General features: G+C 39.1%; 1 protein-coding gene across 1 annotated transcript in view; it reads right to left on the bottom strand.

Moving 5' to 3' along the window:
* Window positions 1-17,871, bottom strand: part of Usp32 (ubiquitin specific peptidase 32) — a 148,257-nt gene that overhangs the window by 14,794 nt on the left and 115,592 nt on the right. The window contains exons 24-28 of the mRNA XM_034505184.2: window positions 17,379-17,530; window positions 14,555-14,666; window positions 12,356-12,567; window positions 4,083-4,267; window positions 874-960 (exon numbers count right to left, since the gene is read on the bottom strand). Of these exons, the coding sequence (XP_034361075.1) occupies window positions 874-960; window positions 4,083-4,267; window positions 12,356-12,567; window positions 14,555-14,666; window positions 17,379-17,530 (748 nt within the window). The remainder of the gene's footprint in view (window positions 1-873; window positions 961-4,082; window positions 4,268-12,355; window positions 12,568-14,554; window positions 14,667-17,378; window positions 17,531-17,871) is intronic.

The raw sequence follows: 17,871 nt of genomic DNA, 5'->3' as shown, positions 1-17,871 counted from the left end.
TCTTGTAAGATAACCCTTAAGTAAATATGTATACAAATCTATGGAGGCAGGTACAAGGACAAGACACAGTCATGGCTCTAATGGCTATTCCCCTTCGCTTGTTGTTATCTCTATTACAGCTTTCTTTTCTTTTCTTTTTTTTTGGTTTTTCGAGACAGGGTTTCTCTGTGTAGTCCTGGCTGTCCTGGAACTCACTCTGTAGACCAGGCTGGCCTCGAACTCAGAAATCCGCCTGCCTCTGCCTCCCAAGTGCTGGGATTAAAGGCGTGCGCCACCACCGCCCGGCTCCTATTACAGCTTTCTAAAAGCTGACTTTAGGACTATCAGGTACTGTCCCTACTGTAACTGCAATGACCCATATCAAAGACTTGTAAAACCTCAGGACAGATTACCAGTCAGGTTAGTGAACAGATTATGTTCTGTTGGCTCATGTGTACACGACTGAAGCCATAATGCTCAGGAGGCTGAGCACTGGAGTGTGAGATCCAACACAAATGGGACTCTATTTAAAAAGGACAAGAAAGAAAGAAAGAAAGAAAGAGAGAGAGAGAGAGAGAGAGAGAGAGAGAGAGAAAGAGGAAGAAAGAGAAAGAAAGGGAGAGAGGGAGGGAGAGAGGAAGAAAGGATGAGAGAAACAAAACAAAGTTTAGAATAAAAATGCTTATTATGGATTATGAATTTGGGGTAGAATGTAATCTGTAAAATTACATGCCTGAAAACAAATTTGTACTCCGGATTTCACAAAGAAGAGATGAAAAATTCTCACATTTATATCAAGCTTCTTAGTGTTCATGATTATATTCTAAATTCAAGGAATCGTATTAAAAAGTATTATGTTTGAAACTATGAGACGGGTTTTACAGGTGACTTTACCTATACCATGGACACCAGGCACAGGAGTTTCCATCTTTCTGCACAACGCGGAGAGTGAATGGATACTGATAGCCCATGCTGTCATCACTGGAAGAAGAAACACACCAAAGCCTAAGAAGCATTTCTGGTTTGAGAGCTGTTGAAGTTATACTGAGGAAGATTTACTTTTCACAGCAGTGAGCCCCTGCTGAGATTACAGGTGTGCACCACTACACCTGGTTTAAGTAATGGCATGGAGTGAACCCTGGGTCTTTTGTATCCCAGGAAGACTCTTTCCCAACTGAGTTACATCTTCAACCCACCCAGAAGTCCTTGGTAGTCCAATTTCTTTCTTCCTTCCTTCCTTCCTTCCTTCCTTCCTTCCTTCCTTCCTTCCTTCCTTCCTCCCTCCCTCCCTCCCTCCCTCCCTCCCTCTCTCTCTCTCTCTCTCTTTCCCTCCCTTCCTTCCTTCTTTTTTATTTTGTTTTGTTTTTCAAGCTTCTCTATCTCCTGAGTGTCTGGTACAGGAACTCTTTTTGTATAACCCAAATGACTACTGATGGACTTTATTGTCCATTAGCACATTCAAAGCAAGTGAGCAACAAATCAAGGCATCTAAGCATCCAAAGATAGGAATAAAATTATGATCTTGGAGCACCCTAACAGAGGACGAAGAAGAAATTAAGCTAAGATAATCCTATCCCTCCTGCTACAGTTGGATACAGTTTTCAACAGTAGGGATTATACCCAGACTACTGTGCCTGCTAGGCTGCCACCAGATCACTGAGATATATCTTTAGGTCTCCTTTCATTTTTATCTGAATATAGGGTCTCATACTAAATTGCCCAGGCTAGCTATAAATTCACCCAGCAGAGGAAGGTCTTAAGACTGTTATCCTATTGCCTCAGCCTGGGGAGCAGCTGGAGTCATGGGAATGAGCCACAAGGCTTAGCTTCATATGAGATGTTCAAAGTCCTTTAATGAACCATATATTAAAGGTCTAGTTCCCAGGCTATGGCACTATTGAACAACAAAGGAACCTTTAGGAGTCTGGGCCTAGAAGAACAAGTTGGGCCACACATCCTGAAGTGGATATTGGGATCTTGGTCCTTTTTTTTCTCCTGTTTCTTGGCCACACTGAAGTAAGCAGGTTGTTCAACTGCACACTCTCCATCAAGGTATACCACAGGAGGTGCAAAGCATCAAGGCCACTGACCACAGACTAAGACTAACTCAGAAGTATGAGCCAAAATAAACCTTCCCTTTAAACTCTAGTTAGCATAGTATTTGTAGTTAAAGCCCTTCAACTCCCCTAGATCCTGTTTCTCTGTTTTTTTGTTTCTCTATATTTTCTTACAGAAACTCTTGAAGAGTAAAGCTATTCAGGTGTATAGTGGCACATGCCTTTAATTTAAGCCCAGTACTTGAAGGGCAGAGACAGGCAGATGCTCTGCCAAATACTTTCAAAATGTTTAGCCAATTTCCTATATAACCAAAATTCCTCCTGAAATCTCCCAACCCTTGAAAACTCCCACTCTTGCAGTTTTAGTGTTAATATAAACTCTACATTCTCCTGTGTTTGACGCTATGTTCTCAAATTCCACCTTAGGGAGATAACCCTGTCTGACCGAAAATAAAGCTTGTATAATTCAATTAAAATTTTTTGGGTTGGTGGTCTTTACTCTTGTTCAGTGGAAATAACACAGTGGGCAGTGTTCAGTCTTTTTCTTATTGGGTCTCTCTGACTTCGAACAACTGGTCATTTTCTTTTGGTTAACCATTTATTCCTTTTGATTGTTTGCTTATTTTGAGACAGTGTTTCTTTATGTAGTCCCAGCTTTCCTGGAACTAGCTATACAGACTAGACTGGCCTTGAACTCACAGATCCTTCTGTTTCTGCCTTTTGAATGTTGGAATTAAAGGTGTTCAGCCATTTAGTCTTGAACGACCAGACCATTACTGGATGCTTCCTTTCCCTCCCTCTCTTAACCTCTAATGTTGAAACACCACAAATTATGTCTTGGATGGTTTTCTATGTAACATTTACGATCTTAAGTGATAGTCCCTCATCTTAGGGCTTTATACATCTACTTGTTGGTGACACCTGTATCTCCATATAAGACATTTAAATTCACTTCCCACATGCAAAACAGCTATCTTGAATTTAATCTGATTCCTGTCCTTGCTAAAACCTGCCCCTTCTTGAGTTCCTCATTTCACAAAAGAACATGATCACTTACAAACCACTGCCCATGCTGGAAAGCTATCCTTTTCCTCAAAAACCCATACCCAGGTCAGGAGCAATCCAGGGAAAAGTCTCACCCACAAGTCCCTTAATTCAAATTTGAACCCTACCCAAATGCCATGCCTATTTTGCTTATGAATTATTCACAGGCTGAAGACACACCTTAACCTTGTATCCTAATATCAAAATTTCTCCATCATAAGGAACATAACTTTTCTCAACTCTGTTATTACAGAAGCTAATTTTTCATTGCTGCAATAGCAAAAAATAAAATTAAAATAAAATAAAATAGAGCTGCAATTCAACTTTGATAGATGACACCAAGTCTCAATGATTACTCAAAGTGAATATTGATCTCATAGAATGGTAGTAGAAAGAGTGCAAAAAAGCAGAAAAAGGTTCACTATCTGCTAGGTTTATGATACTTCCTATTGAAAAGGTACAGTATGGACACATCCCAACTGAATCATGTTATGGCACAAGTCTTTTTCAGAGTTCATATCTAGATATGTCACTCCCATTCTAAATTTCAGAAGGACTGAGATGATTTAAATTTCCTGGTGAATTCACACTTTTGACTTTTACAACAAGAGAAGATAATGATATTACTTGTGGCATAACAGGAGGAATTTAGGTGAGAGTAAAAAATGAAAAAAAAAATCATTAGATACTAGGATGGTTAGTTGATAAATAAAACAGGTCTTTTTTTGTTTTTTGTTTTTTTTCTTTTGTTTTGTTTTGTTTTTGTTTTTTCGAGACAGGGTTTCTCTGTATAGCCTTGGCTGTCCTGGAACTCACTCTGTAGACCAGGCTGGCCTCGAACTCTGAAATCCACCTGCCTCTGCCTCCCAAGTGCTGGGATTAAAGGCGTGCGCCACCACCGCCCGGCAGGTCTTTTTTTTTTTTTTTTAAATCACAACGTATTCATAAAAATTACTCTTAGTGTTTAAAAATCACAGGACTTAGCTTATCCCCAGAACTTACCAATCCTGCGCATGGTTGCTAGCTTCTTGAGGTGGAAGTGGACTGGCCAATCGAGATACTTGAATCCAAACTGCATCATAGAGATCTTTTTTCCGGGTATGCACAGTACATGGAACAATCAGCGGCATTCCAAAGAGGCTGGGGCGATTCTTCTGAGATGACAGGAAATACAGTTCTGTCCTCATCTATATGTACAGACAAGAGAAGAGAGCTGATAAGACAGGCTGCCAATTAACATGTATTTATACCCATTTCCTCCCCCTTATACCCTCAAGACAGGATTTCTCTGTGTGTAGACCTGGCTCTCCTGGAATTCATTCTGTAGATCAGGCTGGCCTTGAACTTACAGAAATCCATTTGCTTCTGCCTTTGCCTACCAAGTACCAAGATTAAAGGTATGACACCATTACTAGTAGAGAAAATTATTTAAAGTGGAGACCCATTGAAAGTTTGAGGTACTGTTCACTTCAGAGTTACCTATTAAACTAGGATTTCAGATAAATTTCACACACAATGAATCATATGTAAAGACTATGTACAGTTGCATAGCTCATTCTTTTTAAATAATTAATACTTGGTATTTCTCTGGAAAGAATACCAGGGTGACACTGACCAAAATAATCACCAGGAAGGGAGGATACTGGAGAAAGAAGCTGTGGGAAAAAAAAAAAAAAAAAAGCCCAACCATCCAGAACTCTCAAGACTGGTCTTCTGTTGATCTAGAGCATTTTGTAAAAGACTTCCTAGTACAGATACAACTGTATTTAGCTGTCAATCAATTTTGTTACTAATTTTAATTTGTCCTTTGCTATTATATTTCTGTTGACTTAATATAGATCTGTTCTACTTAAATTACTTTACGCATGAATATATGTGTGAGTCTGTGCACATTTGTGTGTGGGCACATACAGGTGGAAGCATCATGTGTCCTCTCCTATGCCTCCTGTGCTTTCCTGTCTAGCTGGAAGCCAGCAAGTCCCAGATTCTCCTGCTTCTGCCATTACTCTCCTCTGTCCCCAGAGCTGGGGCCACAGCTGTATGTAGGACACTTAGCTATCATGTGTGTACTGTGATCCAAACACCGGTCCCATGGTTGTGCAATAAGCACTCCCAACTGCTGACCCATCTCACCAGCCCTATTTACTTATTGTTGACACAGGGTCTCATGTAGGCCAGGTTGGCTTCCAACTTAATATGTAGCCAAAGATAGCCTTGAACTCCAGATCTTCCTGTCTCTACCTCTTAAATGAAGGGATTATAGGTGTGTTAATTCTTTTTTTTTTTTTTTTTTTTTTTTTTTTTTGGTTTTTCAAGACAGGGTTTCTCTGTGTAGTCCTGGCTGTCCTGGAACTCACTCTGTAGACCAGGCTGGCCTCGAACTCAGAAATCCACCTGCCTCTGCCTCCCAAGTGGATTAAAGGTGTGCGCCACCACCGCCCGGCAGGTGTGTTAATTCTTAAGTATTCTATTTTGCCACTATTAATTTAAACTTAGTTAAAATACATAATTTAAATTAAGATTTTATTTCAAGTTGGGCCTGGTAGTAGATCATACTTATAACCTCAGCATTCAGCAGACTGAGGCTGAAGAGTTTCATGGGCTTGAAAACAGGCTCATTTTGATTTTTACATTCTATTGCACTGAATTATTTGTCCCATTTCACACTAATATCACATTGTCTTACATGTCAGCTTATAAAATAAATTGCAATTTAGTAGCTTTACTTATGTTTTACCCTTTAAGAGCATCTTGTTTATTCTTTAAAAAATTGTGTTTTATGTACTTGAGTGTCTGTATATATGTGGACCACACGTGTGCCTGGTCCCCAAGAAGGCCAAAAAGGGCAGTGGATCCCAGGGAGATAGAGTTACAGTTAGTTGTGAGTAGCCTAGAAGCTAGGAATTGAACCTAAGGTCTTTGCAAGGGCAGTAAGTATGCTTCACTGCTGAGCCATTCCTCTAGTTTCTCTTGGTGCTTGGTTTTATAAAGTCATATACACACAAGAATGCACACAAATGGGGGAGCCAACACCCTCTTTGGGCACCACATCCACATGGAGTGAAGATATACAAATAGGCAAAACACCCACACACATAAACCAAAATGGAAAAAAGTATAAGAAGAATGCATACACACATTTAGCATTTTTTATTAGAATTGTTCAAGTTTCTAAGTTTGCAGAGAACTAATATCTTCAAATATTTTCATTTAATGCAAGAACCTGATCTACTATTTTAAATTTAATTATGTGTGCATGAGTGTGTGTGGGTGTGCCATGGTATATGCACAGAGGTTAAAGAACAACTCTGTAGAGTCGGATCACTCCTACTTTATTACTTGATTTATTTTGAAGTGTGTGTGTATGAGTGTGTCCATGTGTGTACCACATATGTGCAGATAACTACAAAGGCCAGAAGTGTCAGATCCCTGAAGCTGGAGCTACAGGCAGTTGTGCACTGCCTGGCATGGGTACTGGGAATGAAATTCACATCTTCCAGAAGAGCAATATACACTCTTATCTTAAGCCATCTCTCTAGCTCCCCACTTTTATAACTTTAAATTTCTTTATGTATATATATCTATGTCTAGCTCCCCACTTTTATAACTTTAAATTTCTTTATGTATATATATATCTATATCTAGCTCCCCACTTTTATAACTTTAAATTTCTTTATGTATATATATCTATGTGAGTTTGTGCACATAAGAGATTAGGTGTCCTTTGGAGTTCAGAAGAGGGCATAGGATACCTTGGTGTTGAAGTTACGGGTGCTTGTGAGTTACCTGACATGGGTGCTAGGAAATAAACTCAGGTCATCTACAGGAGCAATATAGACTCTTAACAACCATGCCATTTCTCCAGCCCTCTCTTTTCACTTTTTTTTTTTAAAAGAAAAAAAAAAAAGATTTACGTATTTATATGGGTACACTGTAGCTGTCTTTAGAAACACCAGAAGAAGACATCTGATCCCATTACAGATGGCTGTGACCTACCATCTGGATGCTGGGAATTGAACTCAGGACCTCTGGAAGAGTCATCAGTGCTCTTAACCACTGAGCCATCTTTCTAGCCCCTCCCTTTTCACTCTTATGTGGTCTTGAGGTGGTTCTTAGGTCACTTGGCAAGCATCTTTCCTCATTGAACCATCTCTCTGACACTATCACTAAGTTGTTTAACATTTCATTTATTTATTTATTTATTTGGTTATCTTGTCTACATATATGAATGTGTGCCACAAGTGGACCTAGTGCCTGTGGAGGCCAGACAAGGGCATAAGATCTCTTGGGATTGGAGTTGCAGACAGTTGTGGACCACCATGTGTCTGTTATGAGTCCAACTCAGGTCTTCTCTAAGAGCAGACAGGGCTCTTAACTGCTGAGCCATTCCTCCAGCCCCTTTGTTTTTAAAAATGTAAAAATACTGTGTTATGGGGATTTTGCCTGCATGTATGTCTGGGCACCATGTTTGTGCCTGGTACTCAAAGAGGCCAGAAGATAAGGCTAAACATCTGAAACCCAGAAGGTTATGAATAGTCATGTGGTGTTGGGAATTAAACCTGCATCTTCTAGAAGAATAGGTCTTTAACTAATAAGCACTTTTTCCAGCGCTAATATTTTAGTTTTCTATTCTATTTCTATTATTGTTTTCTATATAGATGCTTCCTGTGTGATTTGTAAAGTTTATTTGTATTGTAATAGAGTTTTAGATACACAGTTTAAAAGATATGGTTAAAGTATTTATAGAAAAAAGTGGTGCTTATCTGCTACCAAGATCTCTTTATGTCTAAATTCTGTAATTGGTAAATTCAATCTTACTTGACAAAGAGTTTTTACGTATATAATTATGAGTCCTTCACACACACCCTCGCCAAATTCTTTCATCCATCCACTACCTCTCTCTCTCTCTCCCCCCCCTCTCCTTCTTCCCCAACACCCCGACAGGGTTTCTCTGTGTAGCCTTAGCTGTCCTGGAATTCATTCTGTAGACCAGGCTGGCTTCAAACTCTGCCTCTGCCTCCCAAGTGCTGGGATTAAAGGCATGCGCCAACACTGCCTAGCTCATTTGTTTTTTTTGAAAACGAGTTAGTTTATATTATTTTTATTTGTGTATACGTGTGTATCTCTGTGACTATGCCACATATGTTTGGGTACCTGTAGAGGACACTAGATACCCTGCAGCTGGACTTAAAGGAGGTTGTGAGCCACTGACATGAGTGTTAGGTACCAAATACCTTTTAACTGCTGAGTCATCTCTCCAGCCCCAAGATAAAGGTCTTACAATGAGATCAAATGATAAGGACATCAAGTGGCAAGTGTTGTTGTAAGGGAAAGGCAGAGGCAGAAAGGAAAGTTCAGATGAACAGGTAGGAAATGTAGTTACATAGCCACAAGCTAAGGGATGCTCAGAAACAGAATGCAGAGGAGCCAAGAAAGAGTCTGCTAGAGTCTTGGAGGGAGTCGTCTCTTGGTACCTTGATTTTAGACTTCTGGTTTCTAGACTGTAAAGGAATTTCTGTTAAATCATACTTTGTTTTTGTTTTTGTTTTATAACTCCTTGGAAAGTAAAACAGTAAATCATTTATAATTTCATTTCTCTTGTTATGTAATTAAAGAATTAATATACTTGTGTTTTTTAAAACACACTAATTTTGTTTCTTCACAAAGATCATTTCTTCTCCTTCCTAATTTCCCTTTAAACATTTTAAAAATATATAATTTATTTTTCTTTTCTGTTCACTGATTTTTGTGCCTGCATGTATGTCTGTGTGAGGGTATCTGTCAGAAGCCCACTGCTGTTTACAGACAGGTATGAGCTGCCACGTGGGTGCTGAGAATTGAACAATGGTCAAGCAGCCAATGTTCTTCTTCTTCTTTTTTAAAGATTTATTTATTTATTATATATGAGTACACTGTAGCTGTCTTCAGACACACCAGAAGAGGGTATCAGATCTCATTACAGCCCATAGCCAATGTTCTTAAGCACTGAGTCATCTCTCCAGCCTCAAAAATTTTTGCTTGCTTGCCTGATTTATTTATTTATTTATTTATTTATTTATTTATTTATTTATTAATTAAACAGAGTGTTGGGTTGGAGAGATAGCTCAGCAGTTAAGAGCACTGACTGCTCTTCTAGAGGTCCTGAGTTCAATTCCCAGCAACCACATGGTGGCTCACAACTATTTGTAATGGGATCTGATGCCCTCTTCTGGTATATCTGAAGACAGCAATAGTATATTCATATACATAAAATAAATAAATAAATCTTTAGAAAAAATAAAACAAACACCAGAGTCTTACTATATATGCCAAGGCTGGCTGGAACTCAAGGTATGTAATGACTTTTATGTTCTTCTTATGATCAGGGTAGTATATTTTAGCCAATAAATATAATAAATAAGGGTGTGATTAGTTCTTTTCCCTCCTCACTTGTTGGTGCTAGGCAGATACTCTACTACTAAACAATACCCCCCTAGCCAAAGAGTGAATTATAAACAGTGGCAGGGGTAACTAATGGCTCTTAGAAATACCTAGCAATCCAACTCTATTTTTTTGAGACAGGGTCGCACTATGTAGCCATGGCTGGCCTGAAACTTGCTGTGTAGACCAGGCTGGCCTCAAAGTTAAGAGAGATTCACCTGCCTCTGCCTGAGTGCTAAATTAAATATGTACGTCACTTTAACTCTTTTGTTTCATAAGATGCTGATATCAAAGCCTAAAGGGTTCAACCAACTACCCAGTAGCAGAATTAGAGATACAGTATGGTTTGTGCAATTATAGGCATAATTCTCTTTTCCTCTTTCTAAGTTGTCACTATGTCCCAATCACTTAGTTTTCATACACACACATTTAGGCCCAAGGTTGATGGTGGAAACAATCTTTGGTCACTCTTACACCTGTTCTTGGAAGCAGGTTCTTTTTTTTTTTTTTTTTTTTTTTTTTTTTTTTTTTTTTTTTTTTTTTGAGACAGCGTTTCTCTGTGTATCCCTGGCTGTCCTGGAACTCACTCTGTAGAGCACGATGGCCTCAAACTCAGAGATCTTCTTCCTGGCTCTACTCCCCAAGTGCTGGGATTTGAGGCAGGTTGTCTTAATTAAACCTGGAGTTTACTAATAAAGCCAGTCTTGCTAGCCAGTTTGCTCTGGGAATTCCCTGTCTCCTGAACTGAAATGACAAGTTGGCCAAGACCCACAGCTGGCATTTACATAGGTTCTGGGTCCTCATGGTTGTCTGGCAAGTACTGTAACCACTAAGACATCTCATCAACCTCTCATCCCCACTCCTCCACAAAAGATTTATTTTTGTTTTATGTGTATGGGCGTTTTTCTCGCATGTATGTTTGTGTAGCAAATGCATGCAGTACCCATGGAGGCCCAGAAGACGGTATTGGATCCCCTGGAACTAGAGTTACAAGTAGATCATGAGCTGCAATGTGGTTACTAGAATTCATATGTAGATCTTCTAGAAGAGTAGTCAGTGCTCTTAATTAACAGTCCCACCCTCAAGTTTTTTAATTTAAAAAAATTTAAAAATTAGCCTTCAATGGGAGGAGTTAGTTTAGAATTACAAAAAACTTGTCAAAGAACATTCTTGTGTCCTCCAAAAACCACACAATGGTAATAATAAAACATTTTCCAAAGGGACTCATCACATTTACATGGCAGAGATGTATAAGCCTATACATGTGTGTATATGTATAAGCCTATTCATGTGAGTATATGTATAAGCCTAAGCCTATACATGTGATGCTCTAATTGTATTTTGAGAGAAAGTTTTTTTTTTTTTTTTTTTTTTTTTTAATTTTAACGGGAAGGGTGATATGTAGGAGGAGCTAAGGTGGGACAAGTAAGGAGAGGAAGAGGAGGAGTAAAGAGAGGAGGAGGAGAAGGAAGAGGAGGAGCTAGGAGAGACGGAGAAAGAGAGAGGGGGACATGGTGGCTGATGTTTGCTTGTCTGTAGCAGTCAAAGGTAGCAGGTATATCTAGGTTGGGTATTGGGTTACACTTCTGATTGTATATGCATCTTGTTATTGATCATTACCAAATATATAAGCCTTTGGATAATCTAAGCATTAGAGTCTCATCTGTACCAAGCCCGTGTGGTTAGCAGGATGGTCTAGGCAATGCCCAGCCTTGCAGAGGCAGCATGGAAGATTGGCAGAGCCATCTCCCATGCTGGCATCTTGTGGGTGGCAGGGCTGGTGTTTCTGGCTGGCCGTTTCTAGCTGTGGCATGCATGTGGCCAGAGGCCACATGGTTGAGCTAGGCAGAGGTGCTACTGTTGGGGACCGCACTAGCCCCAAGTTGGGGCGGCCAAAATAAATGTTGCAGCCCAGGCAAAATGTTGAGGCCCGGGCCAACCCACGTTTGGGCGGCCACTGTATCCCAGCCCAAGCTGCTGCTCTGGTCTGCAGGTCGGGTTTCAGCAAGAGCGAGGGTGAGTGCAGATTCTACCTAATCTGAGATTCGTCTCTGATGATCCCTCTATAGTCTCTGATCTCAGTCTATATTCTCTGATCTCTGGTTCTGTCTTTTATAGTCTGACTTCTAAGCCACGCCTCTAAGTTACACCTTTAATCATGCCCTTAGGTCTTGTCTCTAACTCTGATCTCTATACTTCTAAGTATACTATTAAGTCACACACCTTTAATCTCACACACCTTTAATCTCAAGGTATCTAAACCAAGATTATCGGAGTGTTCTCAGCTGTTGTAGGCTATTGTAATTTAAATCTCATGTCAGGGTATATGGCTCAAGATGGCTGCAAAGCTGATAGCCACTTTCTGCTAAAAGTCGGCCCCCAACATGCTACAGCCTAGAAAGTTGGTGAACCAGTCAGTGAACTGGAGACGGCTTTTTAAATATTTACCACAACACATGTGCAACATACATTTTAGGAAAAGCATTAGTTGCGTGTACTGGCTATCCAGCACTCTCTTAGTTTGGTATGTTTGAAGCACAGTCTTCATATTTAGCTCGGGTTAGCCTGGAACTTGCTATGGAACCCAGCCTGGCCTCTAACTCATAATTCTCCTGTCTCAGTCTTTCCAGTGTTAGGATTGCAGGTGGGCATCACCTCTTGCCCAGCATTCTGCTGCTTCTTAGCATTTAGTAAGGAATGTAATTTCCTATAACAGCAATCACATATGATATGGATAGCATATATGATATAATGAGAGTATGTTCAAGAAACACTTGAAAGAGACAAAATAAGTGCATATCACCAACAATAGTTGACATGACCAACAATAGTAAGTTGTGCAATATTTAACTAACCATTTTTCGGTGGACTGCAATGATGTAGCCTGTAAAGGGGTCATCAGGAAGAGGTGCCATATGACCATTCACTATTCCATTTGTGACGTTCTTCTCAGTTCCACATGGTACAACTGTATTTGGCATCCCATTGGGGATGAATATAGGTCGAGACAGATCCCCATTGGTAGTCAGGGTGAATAGTCCATTTGTAGATGGAGAAGAGGAACAATCTATAAATTCAGAGATGTGTACAGTATAATAACCTTGTATCACTATCATCTTTTCTCTTTTCTCAAGTATTGTGAGAGTCTTGGACACTGATAGTGTTGACTCTTCTAATTCAGAACAGAGAGAATGCATAGAACAAGTAACAATTCTAAATTTATTGGCAAAATTAAAGTTTAGAATTTATTTTTATAACTCATGCTTATGACTAAAGGTCAAAGAAAGAACTGTGGCAACTGTTAAGCAGAGCTTCTGCAACAATCCCATGAGTATGTGGTGCATAAACATCTCTACCATTCATCTGACCTTTCCTTTCCTTTACAACTCTCCATTTCTCTCAAAACATTCTATCTAGTTTGGCTGTAAGCCAGTTGTTAACTTTTAAATGAAAATTAAGATTAAAATGCTTTGCTTTAGTGAATAAGGCACAGTCTAAATAGCTGCCTACATTTCAAATGCTCAGTGGCCTATGTAACTGTATTGGAGGATAGAGATGATAGTTTACATCACTAAACAGTGATGTGCTAAATAGAAAACATGAAATCATCTACTGACTCACCTTCACCATCATTGTTACGTGCCAGTGAGAAGAGCTTCACTTTCTATGAAGTACTTTATAGTAGGAGAATCAACCTAATGATAAGATGTCAAGGAAGAACCCCTGGGCTTAACAGTTTACACCTGTAGTCTCAGCCCTTAGAAGACAGGGAGGAGGATCATAAATTTGAGTATATCTTGGACTAAACAGTAAGACCATGGCAAATCTGAGACACACAGTATAACACTGTCTCAAAAACCAAAGGCTATGTTGTTTAGCATTTTCCCTCCTAGTTGAATCAGTCTTCCAAGAGGAAAGGGGAGGCCCAGAAGATCAGGCAACAAACAAAATGTCACTTGTGTGACAAAGTGGAAACTTGTAAGATTCTTGAAGGTCCCTTTGCAGCCTTATAGAAGCAGTAAGTTTGGGGAAGGAGACTGAACAGCAAATCTGCTGAGTGTAGAGATTTCTCAGACTATGGCAATAGCCTCAAGCTGTGCAGAGAGCTTCGGGATACAGATCTGAATCTTCACTAGGGCTAGGGTGGGCTTCTTGGTGATGCAGCTGCTTTTTTTTTTTTGAGTCACCCCTGCTCCTGTAAGTAACCCCTCACCAATGGTCCTATAGTAACATCAATAAAAACTTATTGGTTCACCAAATTGGACTTTGGTGCTGTCATTACTTTTGATCTGTCATGATTTTACTTTTTGGGGTAAGAGGACATGTACACGTTGCTTGCATCTTCTTAGGAAAATACTCTTACACAACAGGCTGGTAAGAGGCACAACACTGGCCTAGCATATCTAAAACCTTAGGTTAGACACTTAGTACCACAATAAAGGACAAAGTATATGAAGCCAAAAGGACTGAGTTACCAATCATATTAAAGCATGTTTAATAACTGGATGACAAATTCCTATTTAGCTAAATTTGTTGTTTATATTTTCTAGTAGTAGGTTCCTTTCATACCATCTGTGCCATTTCGCCATTACAAAGAGTTTACAAGAGATATGGATGTTAATAGTATATGTACGAGCTAGAGCTACCTACTTCGTTAATTGTTTCTGAATTTTAGATTTCCCATCAATCAAAAGAAAAATCTGAGTCAAATGGTTATTAGAATTCTTAGAAAATTCTTGAGTCAAAGGTTTCTTCTCGCCTTAAAAATTCTTTAGAGCATAACATATATAAAAAAGATTTTAACGTTTAGACTAATGTTTACTATATTTATGTATATATGCACATATGTGTGTGTATAAGCACATGCCACAGCATGCCAAAGCATGTTCAAGGAACAATTTACAGGACTCATTTCTCTCCTTTAGGAGTCCTAAGGTCTAAACTCAGGTCATTAGGCTTGGCTATAAGCCTCTTTATCAGCTGAGCTATTTTGCTGGCCCTGGAAACAATGTTCAACACTGTACTCATGAGAAGGAACTCTAGTTCTATCTTACCTGTTTGAATTGGACTGCAAGCTGAAACTGGAGATGCAGGAATAGGAATTTCAAATGCACACAAAAATCCACTCACTGAGAGTCGAACTTTTTGGTTGTCTTGAGGGAAGTTCTACAGAAAGAAAGAAAAACGAAAAATAAAACAAAAACAAGCAAATAAACAAGAAAGAAAGAAAAGGTTTTAGGTAAAATAGAAATATCACTGTGATGTACATCAGTTTTTTTGAGACAAGTTCTCATTATGTAGCTTTGGAACTCATCATGCAGACCAAGATGACCTCCAGCTCATAGAGATCTGCCTACTTCTACTTTTGCTGGGATTAAAGGTATGAACCACCACAATAGTAAAAACAATCAATCTTCTTTGGCTAACTGAAGATGAATGCTGGATTAAATAATGTGTAATTCACCTCCTGCCAAAGAGAACACTTGTCCCTGTCCACAGGAAGGAAGTATGCTGTAGATGACTGAAGTGTTACCTTTTGCCTCAACTATCTAAACTGCAATCCTGACAAATCTCTTTATATTTAATATTAAAAAAAAAATCAATGCAGCCTGTGTGTGATGCCTTACACCTTTAATCCCAGCAGAGAAGGGAGATCTCTTGGAATTCAAGGCCAGGCTGGTCTACATAGTGAGACACAGGCTAGGCAGGCTATATAGAGTGAGACTCTGTCTCAACCCAACAATAACAAAAATGTCAACCTGGTGAGGCTCTGTTCAGAGGACAGGAGTCTGTAACCATAGCTTCTTGGAAGGTTGAAGTAGGAAGAAGGTGAGTTTATAATAATTTATAGTTCATTGGCATTTTGAAAAGTAAAACATAGCCAACAGGGACTGGAGAGATGGCTCAACAGTTAAGAACAACTGCTCTTGCTCTTGCAGACGACCCAGAACTGGTCCTCAGCACTCACATGGTAGTTCACAAACACCAGAACTGCATGCAGTTCTAGGAGATTCAATGCCTTCTGCTGACCTCCCACTATCTGCAGATGTGAGTCCATTACAAAATGAAATAGTATTGCATATAGCTTATGCACTTCACTTAAATCACCATTACCTAATACTTAATGGAAAAAAATGTGATGTAAATAGTTGTAAAGACAATTGTTTAAAGAATAATGACAAGGGAAAAAATAAACATGTTTCAATGCAGTATTTTATTTTCTGAATCCTTGACCTGTGACTGGGTAAGAGGCTTAAAACAAAGGCTTCTAGTGTAAAGGGATGATTTATGATAAATACATATTCATAAATATAGGAGGAGCTAGAGAGATGGCTCAGAATACTGGCAGCTCCTCCAGATGACCTAAGTTTGATTTTCAGCTCTTACATGACAGCTCACAACTGTTTGTAGTTCCAATTCCAGGGGTATCTTCTGGCCTCTGCAGGCACCAGATATGTATGTACATGATAAAAAGATGTACATGTAGGCAAAAGACCCATACATCAAAAAGAAAAGGGGCCAGAGAGATAGCTCTGTGGTTAAGAGCACATATTTTTTCAAAGAACCTGGGTTTAATTCACAGAAACAATATCAGATAACTCTAGTTCCTGGGGTGCTCTGAAGGCATCTCTACTCAAGTGTATATATCCCCACACAGACACACATACATATACATAGTTTAAAATAAAATTGAAAAGGAATAACATTTTTTAAAATATAAAAAATAACCAAAGAAAGATTTTAGTGACAGTAGATGAGGAAACTTAGCACTATACTATAATAGCTACTCTTCATATAAGCAGTCTTATATAATTCCCTTCTTTCAAAATGCCACCATCATTTAATTTATTCTGGTAGACAACACTTTCAAATTTCTTGATTAGAAAATGGTATACAATCTAGATGTGATGTTGAATGCCTTTGAAAGAAAGAAAGAAAGAAAGAAAGAAAGAAAGAAAGAAAGGAAGGAAGGAAGAAAGGAAGGAAGGCAGGCAGGCAGGCAGGCAGGCAGGCAGGCAGGCAGGCAGGCAGGCAGGCAGGCAGGCAGGCAGGCATACATGCTTGGTTTAGGTGTGTGTGAGCCCATGTATGTCAGTCAAAGGACAACTTTCAGGAGTCAGTTTTCTCTGTCTACCAGGTGGGTCCTAGAGAATTAACTCAGGCCAACAGACTTGAGGGTAAGTGCTTTTATCCACTCAGCCATCTCACTGGCCCTTGTTTTTATATCTCCCTTGATTATTTAAGTGTGGTGGTTTGAGTAAGAACGGCTCTCACAGGCTTATATATTCGAACGTTTAGTCATTACAGAGTAGTACTACTTGAGAAGGATTAGGAGGTGTGGTCTTGCTGAAGGAAGTGGGTTACTGGAGGTGGGTTTTGAGGTTTCAAAAGCCCAAGCCAGGCCCACTGTTACTCTCTCTTCTTGTTGCCTCTCGATCATGTTGTAGCTACTTCTTCAGCAACATATCTGCTTGCATGCCACCATACTCCCTGCCAGGATAACAATGAACTAAACCTCTGAAACTGTAAACAAGCCTCAAAAATGCTTTTTTAAAAAAAAAAATAAGTTTTACTGTGGTTATGGTGTCTCTTCAAAACAAAACACTAAGTCAGAAGCTGGTACCAGCGTGTAGAGCCTGACCATGCTGCTTGTTGGTGGAATGTAGACTTTCGATTAGGAAAGAGTTGACCACTTTATGCAGGGCTTACTGGGCCATACTAGTAGGAACATGAAGACAGTTGTGCTGAGGTTAATGTGGACTATGGAAGCCCAGCAACAGAATATTGACTAAGATATTAACATAATAACTGAAATCATTGAGAAACCTATCTTTGAAGAATAAAATCAGATTTCCTAGAAAGAGCAATTGATATTACCTTTATGTTAGAACTATGCACTTCTGCAAAAAGGATTTGTTCTGATTTAAGTCCACAGAGATCACTCAGCTGCTTTTTCAAACCTGTGTACTTTTCATCCATATTCAGTCTTAGTCCATATCGTATGGGGGTAGTACCATCTAATTTAATTACTAGTAAAGAAAAGACCTTTTATTAGTAAAACACAGGTTACAATAAAAGTCTTACATAATGGATAAATCTGACTTGCAAATAGCAAACATTCAAGCTTACAATTTTTTTATGTAAATACTAAAATAAAACTTAGGAATAATACTGAGTAATGCAATAATTTTTTTATGTTTATCTGATAAAGAAATCTGATTGGCTTTACAAGCTTTTCAAAGTTTCTTCCATGTCTGGAATTTAAGAAAAGCATTAATGATCACAGCAACAGCTTCCAAACCTTTGAAACCTGAAATAATACCTTAATGTGGATTATTAACATGATAACTTCTCATATTTATGAAAATTC

The sequence above is a fragment of the Arvicanthis niloticus genome, chromosome 6 (genome assembly GCF_011762505.2).
Source record: "Arvicanthis niloticus isolate mArvNil1 chromosome 6, mArvNil1.pat.X, whole genome shotgun sequence".
NCBI classification, from domain to species: Eukaryota; Metazoa; Chordata; class Mammalia; order Rodentia; family Muridae; genus Arvicanthis; species Arvicanthis niloticus.
Note: the sequence above shows the minus strand (reverse complement) of the source record. Positions and strands in the feature narration are given on the sequence as shown.